The sequence below is a fragment of the Eschscholzia californica genome, unplaced genomic scaffold (genome assembly GCF_041429995.1).
Source record: "Eschscholzia californica isolate CP2 unplaced genomic scaffold, dmEscCali1.0.p SCAF_1, whole genome shotgun sequence".
Taxonomy (NCBI): Eukaryota; Viridiplantae; Streptophyta; class Magnoliopsida; order Ranunculales; family Papaveraceae; genus Eschscholzia; species Eschscholzia californica.
The window spans coordinates 10,243,412-10,253,527 of record NW_028238198.1 but is presented as its reverse complement, the minus strand read 5'-3'; the positions used below and the strand labels follow the sequence as shown (position 1 = coordinate 10,253,527).

The 10,116-nt window shown below is 35.8% G+C and overlaps 1 protein-coding gene and 1 long non-coding RNA gene across 2 annotated transcripts; both read right to left on the bottom strand.

Annotated features, from left to right (window-relative positions):
• Positions 1-2,065: 2,065 nt before the first annotated feature.
• On the bottom strand, positions 2,066-3,193 carry LOC147563994 (uncharacterized). Its single transcript, XR_015236736.1, has 3 exons — positions 2,984-3,193; positions 2,792-2,831; positions 2,066-2,328 (listed from the first exon to the last, which is right to left on the bottom strand). It is a non-coding gene; the product is annotated as an uncharacterized LOC147563994 (long non-coding RNA).
• A 967-nt stretch (positions 3,194-4,160) lies between these two features.
• LOC147563993 (zinc finger BED domain-containing protein RICESLEEPER 2-like) lies at positions 4,161-8,874 on the bottom strand. The gene is made up of 4 exons (XM_086662928.1): positions 8,803-8,874; positions 5,145-6,403; positions 4,305-5,004; positions 4,161-4,214 (listed from the first exon to the last, which is right to left on the bottom strand). Exons 1-4 carry the CDS (start codon positions 8,872-8,874, stop codon positions 4,161-4,163), a joined length of 2,085 nt encoding a protein of 694 aa, XP_086519054.1.
• Between the last annotated feature and the right edge of the window lie 1,242 nt (positions 8,875-10,116).

The following is a 10,116-nucleotide window of genomic DNA, read 5'->3' as shown; positions in this document are numbered from 1 at the left end:
AGAGAATTTAACCATGTCATTGACGAGTGTTTTTAAGTTGATATTGATCATTATTGTTTTTGGTACATCCTCGTTCTCTCCTTACAACTTTTTCTTTTTCATTTTTAATTGTTTTTTTCATATATCACATACAGTTATTTTGACAGAAGAACAGAAAGTTTAAAATCATTTCATATTTTCAAGGATGCAAAGGATTTAGGTGATGTGATTGTTCATTGTTGCCTCTTTCTTGTGACCAAACACTGATCATCTTAAAGACTCGTATGTTTTTTTAAATCATTAAAGACTCGTATGTGCTCAATCAACTTTGGAGGTCGTAAAAAAAAATATGTGTTTTTATCAAATGATGTATAAACCTATAACATTAACAATACGTAATGTTACAACGCTAGTAGAGGCAAATAAATGTGTTGGTTGAAATTTTTTTCATGTTGCCTGAATTTGTGGAGTTTTAATTTCATTTCAGGGTCTATCCAAATTACATGAGAACCTATGAAATATATTCGAGTAACAATGTTGGCTACCTGATACGTACTTAACCGATATATCACTTCAGCTTGTGTTCAGTGGCAATAGCACAAAGAAGAATAATTCCTCTTGTTCCACTCTGCAACTTCGTCGACCTTACGGTCTGCACTAAACGAGTTCTTTGCCTTCAAGAATGGTTTGCATTCTCCACTATGGATTTGAAAATATACAAGATAAAAAATTCCCATGAACATAATTCTGAAGACAAAACAACTACTTAATTTACAACAATAAGGAAACAATATTGATTTGAAACAAAATTTCTGGTACTTCTCGCACAAACCAAATGAATAAATAAAAGAACCAAGTTTTATAGACTTAAGTAGTAGTACTGCTCTTTCTTATTCAAACAAATTGAGAAACTGAATGTATTTAACAGGTAAATTGCAATCCATTGATGAGGACAATAATGTTTTTCCTTTGGCCTTTGATTCTTAGTGACAATGATCGTATTCTAGTCAATATTTCTGGACGTGGTTCTTGTAAACATAAGTTCCCTATACCGATCAAATGAAGGACATGAATGAGAATAACTTAAAGTCAAGGTTGATGGGGGGCTCAAGTTATCAACTATTACAAACACTTGTTTAACACTATACATCATTCCAGTACTTCCAATTTCTCAATTCCCAATTACTCAAATGAAAATAATTGAAGTCAAGGTTGATGGCAGGCTGAAGTTAATTTAACATTGTTTAATTCTATAGCCTACCCACCAAGTTTTAGTGCATGGTAATATAATTCCCGGGAACAAAAAACAAATGTAATCTCTGCTACAAATCCCATGGCTTCAGGGCCACCTCTTTCAAGCAAAGAAATGGTCAGATTCCATTCATTCATAGCTTCTTAATCCTTTACCAAATTTCTTTCAAGGCTCTGACTTTACCTCCTGAATCGACGCTGGCACAAAAATCTGACTACCGAACCAAGCGACATATTACCTTCGAGTGCTGCTGCTAGGAAATCTGTGTTGACCCTGACGATACTGGCCCATCTAGAGCACGAACCGTATTGAGAGGTGGACTCGACTCCCAAGATAAACGATCCTCATAGGAATAAAAAGTATGTCATCGAATAGCCTTTCAAGATACACGATAACAAAACTTACTTCTCGGTTTTCTCCTTCTTTTGCAGAAGGAAACCGAGTAGGTATCGGTTTCTTAAATAGCAACTGCACCAATGACCCTCCACCTGATACGGATAATAAACTTGCACCAAGCGTACCAGCCTCGTTTTCTTTCGAAGCAGCAAATCCCAATGATGGGCACATATCAAGTTATCCCCATAGATAAATTACTTTTGAAGAATGAAATAGAAACGAAGAAGAAAGTACAGAATTGCATAAAATACTTCACTGCACCTTAGCAATTTAGTAGTTAAATATAAAACTTGAAAAATCTTACATACTAACCTTGTTGTTCACTGTTCTAGCATCTCCTACATCAGCAATTAATTTTTATTTTAAAAAATCCTGCAAATAGAAAATGAATGAGAGGTAGATGGTGAGAAAAAGCGAAAGAAGTTTAAATAGGTCTAAATAGCTCAAAAATGAGAAATCATTTTCATTCCGTAATTTCAACAAAAGGTTCTGCGGCAAAGTTAAACACCATGATAAGATTTGATAAGCTTCAATCACAGAGAGCAACCTCAATGAAGAACAAACTATTAGTGAAGAACACCATGAGAATGAGAAAAAAAAAACAATAAAACAAATTCATTCGGGCATTACATCAAACACCTCAAACTCGCAAATGAAGATTAACCGAAGATGCATTCTTTGTCATCTTCTTCCTATTACTCCTGAAACACAATTCAAAGGAAAAAAAAGAAGAACCCATATAACTTACACAAAAAATAATATGAACTTTTGAACTAAAACCAAATTTTACTTTGTAATTTTACTTATACGAGAAAGGCGTGAAGCTGGATAAGACGAATGCGATGCATCCAGTTCCAGAAAACATCATAAAATCAGGTTGAGGGATCCAATTTTCAGCCCATTTTTGTTTTACTTATTTTCGCTTTTGCAATCTTCAAATAGAAACTTAGATAGTAAACGAATAGCACTTTAAATATCTAATAACAATTTGTCATGCGGAATTTGGAATTGATTCAATAATCTAAAACAACTCCAAAAGATTTCAAATAAGCCAATAATATATTTCAAATAGGATAGAGATGTTAAAGCTTATGATTTCTTATTAATATTAGGGCATGATGCGAAATAATTGAAATTAGATTTTAAAGTATAATAGTAATTCACTCAGATGCTCTCAAGGTCTCAACTACAACAATCATTTTTCCTGCCAAAAACAAATAAAGAAGGAAATTAACAAGAAAGTTAAGGCTAAAGAAGAAACTGAAATAGAAAATGATTATCAGTGCTTGACATAAAAGGTTAAAGAATAAGAAGGATTCGGGTTTTGACAGGTAACAAATCAGCAGTCAGCCTCACCATTGGTTAAGTGAGCCTCACCAATTGTTCTTCTTTCATAATTTCTCTTCCTACTGAAATAATTGTTATGGAAACAGAGGAAAATGGTTAAAACCCTAATGGTTCCAAACAAATTTCTACATGAAATAATTGTTATGAAAACAGAGAAAAATGGTTAAAACCCTAATCATTCCAAACAAATTTCTACATGAAAAAAAATCCTTTCATAAGTTGTAGTAGAATAAATTCATAATCAACTTAATGAAATTCATCATCAATAAGACAACACAATCAAATTAAATTACCTATGATAAAATTTATAGAGAGACAGAGTGTGTGTGTCCAGAAAATACCTGGAAAGATGAAGATGAGGATGAAAGATGGAGAACCATTTTATGGAGATAAAAAGGATTAATGAGAGTAACCGAAGAATTGAAAATGGAGGAGTTGGAGAGGTCCGTTACAAAATGGAGAGTAACCACCATTGACTCACGTCATTACTCATTAATAATAAACCAGTGAGAATAAAATCTCATTAAGGAGTTTGGACGTTTTAGAGAGAGTCAATCGGACAACTTTTTTACTTTAATGAGGATGAAATCTCTAGTTAATTGAAACAGTCCGGGCAGTTCAGACTAGGGGTGTACTCGAGTCGACCCGAGCCGAGTAGTAAGATGTTCAAGCTCGGTTCGTGTATTTGACTGCCGAGCTCGAGCTCGAGCTCGAGCTCGTTCGAGTAATTCTCGACTTGCTCGAGCTCGACTCGTATAAGTTTGAAAGAGCTCGAGCTCGGATCGTTTTAAGCTCGTTTATTAAAGTACTTCAAATCAAAACAACGTCCGATCATTTGTCACATACAACAATAATTGTTAACGAACACAACCAAAAAAGTAAAGATGTTCACTTTAAACTTCTTAATATTTGTTTCGTCAATATAAATGATAACCAATTGTTCATTAAAAAAAATATCATAATCAATTGTATGTTGCGAAAATGTCGTCAGTCCCTCTCTTTGCTAGTTGTCATTGCCAATGCCAAAATTATCCAAAAATACCTACACAAGAAACAACAATATTAGTATTCTGACATATACATGGAATAAAATGTTTTATGTCAAGTAGGATGAGCAATTGAACAATATAAAAAATTCAAAACCAAGTGGGAAGAGCAATTGAACCATTCATACCCGAAACGATCACTACTTTTTACTATCGGTAATAGGCAAATTCACCACAGTTATTGTCTTTTCCGTCTGCAATTATTTATAAAAGATATGTTAAACATTCATTGACGTATCTTGAACGCAAAATTAAAGTACTGTTTTTATTAATTAGACACTTACTTTGTTCTTCTTCTTGACGCCATAAAGATTACGCACCCAATCCCCACCACAAAGCAAAGTCTGCACAGTATCTGCAGCTAATGAAGCACGGTAAGTGCTAATTACCCTACTTCCAGCACTAAAAGTAGATTCGGAAGCCACAGTGCTGATAGGAATTGCCAAAACATCCGAAGCTATTCTTGACAATGTGCGATACTTCAATTGGTTTACCTTCCACCACTCCAAGGCACTGAAGGCGGATGGTTCCCCATTATAAACAAAACAACACTCTTCTAAATAAACTTCTAAATCAGATTTCTCTGGTTGGATAGTTTCAACACTCCTCATATAGTTGTTAAATTCATTCCAACTAGTGTTCCGGTCACTAGCGTCCGAAACGCTACTTATGTTGGCTATTGTTGAGCTAGTTCCTACACTTTGACTTGTATTTTCATCCTTATGCATCTCCATGTAATGTGAATAAAGCTCATTCAAAGCCTCACGAACGTTTGCAATTTGTTCGCTTACATTGTAAGGGTAAATTTTAGGGAAGCAAAATTCTATCATTCTCATCTTATACCTTGGGTCCAGAACACTAGCTATGGCCATCAATAAATTACATTCACCCCAATACTTGTCAAATTTAAGCTTCATCTTCGCGACCATGTCCCGAATGAACACATTCTCGTCATTTGTATTTCTGTCCAACACCATTTTTACCCTGTAAACTTCACCAAGAAACAAATTAGAAGTAGGATAATCACTTCCTGAAATGATATTAGTAATTGTGCTAAATGGTTCCAAAATTTCGCAAACTTTCTGCACCCTATCCCACTCTTCGGTGTTGGGCAACAATCATACGATGTCTCCGCTTCTGCATATAGTGGAAATGCTTCCCTGAATTTTAATGCACATGCCAGCATATCATAAGTAGAATTCCAGCGAGTTTTACAATCAAGAATAAGTTTCCTCGATGGTAAAGGACATTGTTGCACAATTTCTGCAAAACTCTGTAATCTTGCTTCACTTTGGTTAATAAATACAATAGTGTCACGAACCTTCTCAATAATTTTTTGAATTTGAGAAATTCCATCTTGAACCATAAGATTCAAGATATGCGCACAACAGCGCACATGGAACAATTTTCCACGGCAAGGTAACTTTTGGATCTTCGAGAATGTTTCTGCCAAGTTCTTGATTGCTACATCATTGGCCGAAGCGTTATCAACAGATATGGAGTATACTTTGTTCTCAATACCCCATTCTTTTAAACACTTGAATATGGCAGCAACAATGTGTACGCCACGTCGTGGAGGAGGAATGTGCACAAAGTTAAGAACCCTTTTCTGTAACTTCCACTCGGAATCAATGAAGTGTCCGGTGATAACCATATATTCAATCTTCTGATTTTTTGACTTCCACAAGTCTGTTGTTAAACTAATTCGACCAACCTTGCTTAACATATTTCTCAACTTCTTCTTCTCCAACTCATATGTTGCAACACAATCGTTTTTTATCTGGTTTCGACTAATTTTCTCCCATTGAGGATTACCACATCTCATTAATATATTGAAGCCCTCTTCTTCAAAGACTGAAAAAGGATGCTCGTGCATTAGTATCCAATTAGCAGCTGCCTTTCTCATTTTCGAATGATCATATTTCCCGTCTGTTAGAGCACTCACCAAAGATGCATCCACGCCGTTTGATGTTTCAGTTGGAAAGTTCAGCAATTGCTGCTTTTGAAGAATTTGCATCCGTCTTGGGCAAGTTCTTAAATGCCTTTGCATAGTAGTAGTGCACCCCGACTTAGTAGTCGCTATAAGAATTTGACAATGGTTACATTTCAGCTTTTTTATTCCTGATTTTTCAATCTCTGTGAACTCAGTCCACACAGATGATGTCTTCTTTCTCTTCTTTTTTTGAAATATATCTTCTTTTTCATTCGCTCCAATATTTCCCTCGGTTCCAACATTGGACACATTGATGGTTTCCTCTGTTGGTTGTGTTGCATTACCAGCCATAGCGCTAACTCCTGAATCACCCTCAAGGATTCCATGATTTCCGTTACAAGTCTCATCAACCATGGCATCACTTGAAGAAGCTTGAACTGAATTCACTACCTGATGTTAACATAAATATTTATTATATTACTCACCATCCATTATGTATGTGTAAAACTTATAAACTGAATACTAAATTACTAAGGACTAACAAATATATTTCATCAAAAAAAATGACTAACTAGAATAATACTATAGATACTAATCATAGTTAGAAATTACCCCCTTAAAGTAACAGAGACATTACAAATTCAAGATTATTTAGCTTATAAACGAAATTAATATGCACGATTACTAAGTATTAGGCAGAAAAATATATTCACATATCTTGCTAAAGTGGTAGATTTAACATCTAACATTCAAAAATTCACTTAGACATTTAAACAAACACTTAGATGTCATCAGACTTTCTTCCACTCAATTACTTATTAACCAAAATAAAAATGAAAGAAGATTAAAAGAATATTTGTTTCTGAAAGAAGACTTACCTTTTTTAGGACTCACTTACTATTCTTTAATTTTGCACCTTGCAAATAAGGAGAATAACACTGACTTTTCTTCGATGGAGCAAATTCAATTACTTATAATAAAAATAAAATGAATGAGGATTAAAAGATTATCTGTTTCTTAAAGAAGACTTAGCTTTTTTAGGATTCACTTACTTTTCCTTGATGTTGCAGCTTGCACAAAAGGAGAATAACACAGACTTTTCTTCGATGGAGGAAATGAAGAAGATGAACAAGTTACTTTGAACCCCCTTCATTTTAATCTCTGGATGCTTCAGTAATTGTATAGACACAATTAATTGTTGATGATGGTCTGTATTCCATGTACAACTGTACAAGTTTCAATACATATCATAATTATGTACTAGACGAGCTGTTCACGAGTAGCTCGTGATACACTAAAGAATGATCAAGCTCGGCTCGTTTATATAAAAGAGCATGATTTTGGGCTCGAATTAAGCTCGGGCTCGTTAATTTTCGAGTCGAGCACGAGTAATTGTCGAGCCAAGCTCGAGCAGCTCGTTATAGGCTCGGTTCGAGTACACCCCTAGTTCAGACGGTCCTCATTCATCCTCTTGTTTACTTTCCCTCTAGTGGGTGATTAAGTTTTATATTTTCAGGGTGGGTAATAGATCAGAAGGTGCGGATCTTATCAAAAACACAACGGACGGCCGGATTTATCTCCGAGTTTGTCCTAGTCAGCAAAAAAGATTGTGTTTTATATAATAGATGTTAAATAATTAATTACTTCTTAAAGCAAAAGAGCTTTTATTAGAAGCGTAATAACTCCTAGTTAGGACACCTAAATCGTCAAAAAAACAAAGTGAAAAGTTGTTTAATCACCTATTTCATAGTATTTTATGAACTTACAATTAGTCAAGGGAAAAAAATATCTTATAGATTGCAACCGCTATACATGCATAACCCTGTCTTACAACCATGGTTGGAAGAAGTGGTTGTCCTAGTCATATGTCTGCGTGGTTGTCCAGTCATCATCTGTAAGTGATTATTTTGGTTTAGTCATATATGTGCTATATGTTTATCAACATACATCACCAAAAGCTTCTCGTTTTTTCCATGATTTTATGGCGTCAATGCAAAAGACGAAAATATTGGAGTCGTTATTAGGAAAGCCGGTGAAATTAGGAAACATTGTGCTACTGTGAACTAATTATTCTTTTGACTAAGAGTTTGGGGTTCTGATTTTTTTGTATTTGAATTTGTTTAATATCAAATTGTGAGAATAAAGTTTTATATTCGGTTGCCTTCCAAGTTCCAACATAGATTAGTTCAACAAAAAAAAGTTCCAACATAAAGAAAAATGTGGGTTTGGATCTTCATCAAAAAAAAATGTTGGGTTTGGATTATCGTAAGGCCTAAGGTTCCGTTTTGAAAAAATTAAAAGCCAGCTTTTAACATATTTTAAACGCTTATTGGAAACTTTCCGTCTTTGGCTCAAAAAAATTATAGCTTATTTTCAGGGGCGGCCTGGGCCCAAAGCAGCCAAAGCGGCCGCTTTGGCCCCAACGTGACGGAGGGCTTAATGTGTTTCTATTTTTATGTCAGTTGTGAAATAATAATAACATTCTTTACTGTTTTGCATTATAATTTAAGTTGTAGCTCAATGGTTAAGGCTTTGGTTTATCTCTAAGAGGTCAAGGGTTCAATTCCACCCATAAGCTTTTTTTTACACTTTTTTTTCTAAGCCATGGGGCCCCAATTTTTGATGTCGCTTGGGGCCCCCAAAATGTTAGGGCCGACCCTGCTTATTTTAAGCTACAAATAACCCATTTTCTCCAAAAAAAAAAAAAAATCAGGAGCCACGATTTTGTGGCTGTTATATATCTGCGTTCAAATAAAATATTTATCTTTTTTGTCACCATCAATAAACATCCACCACCATCACAACCACCCCACCACCTCTGCCACCACAATCACTCCACCACCTCTGACCATCACCCCACCACCTCTGCCAGCCATCACCAACACTTCACCACTTCCATACCACTTCCGGCACAACTCCATCACCAATCCACCACTTTCGTTGCAATTCCACCACCACCACAACTATTTTACAACCATCAAACTTTTTTACAACCACTCCACCACCTTCGCCACCACTTTTCTACCATCACCAACACTTTTAATGTTCTTCGCAATCCCACGACCTCCGACGTAACTTCACCTTCAACGCAACTCCATCACCACCACTCCAGTTTCGCCCCAACTCCACCACCACCACAACCACTTCACTACCATCGCCACAAATCGACCACTCCACCACCACACTATACCACCAACACCAACACCAACACCAACACCAACACCAACACCTTTTCACTACCGTCATTGCAACATTATCTCCTAACCACCAACACCCCCTCCATTCTACCACCACCATCACTACAATAACTTTGCCACCATTAAGCACCACAACAACACGTCCACCACCATCGAGCACCGTCACAACTACATAAGGTTCAAATTTCTCAACTTTTGATTTTTACGTGTTTATGAAAAATTTAAAAATTTCTTATTTTATCTTAGTTTTTAATATTTATATATATATATATATTAAAATAATGGTATAAGCATATTGTTTAATAACTACAATACGAAGATTACATTTTTTTTACCAAATGTCACATCCTAGTTTTTTAAGACACAAAAAAACTTTTTATGTAGCGTACCACACGACTCAGGCAGATTTTTAAGAAGCGTTTTTTATTTATGGACTTATAAAAAAACTCATAATATAAGCTATATGTGTACTCAAATGAGGCCTAAGCTAAGTAAAGCCAACGATAGTACAATGTTTTTGGTGGGTCGGGCGTGCTTGGATTGGGTTTCCACTTTTTAATCATTGTACTTTTTGGTGGGTGAAACTAACAAATTAATTAACTTACTGTTATATAACGGTGCGGACTAGCCTTCTGGACTTCTAGTGATATTGTACGTGTTGACACTTCTAGACCTCACGATTTTAAAAGGCCTTATTAGGGAAGGGGGCTTAACCTCTTAAGAGGAGCACCGCGCTCCGTCTCACCACCGATTTGGGGTTGCTTTACAACACACCCTCCCAAAACCACATCACAATAGAGCGAATCGTGTCGATAACGTGTTATAGAATGGTGCGAACCCGCCTTCTGGGCTGCATCTGATATTGTCCGCTTTGACACTTCTGGGTCTCACGATTTTAAAAGGCCCCACTAGGGAGTGATATGCTTAACCTCTTAAAAGGAGCACCACACTCCGTCTTACCTCCGA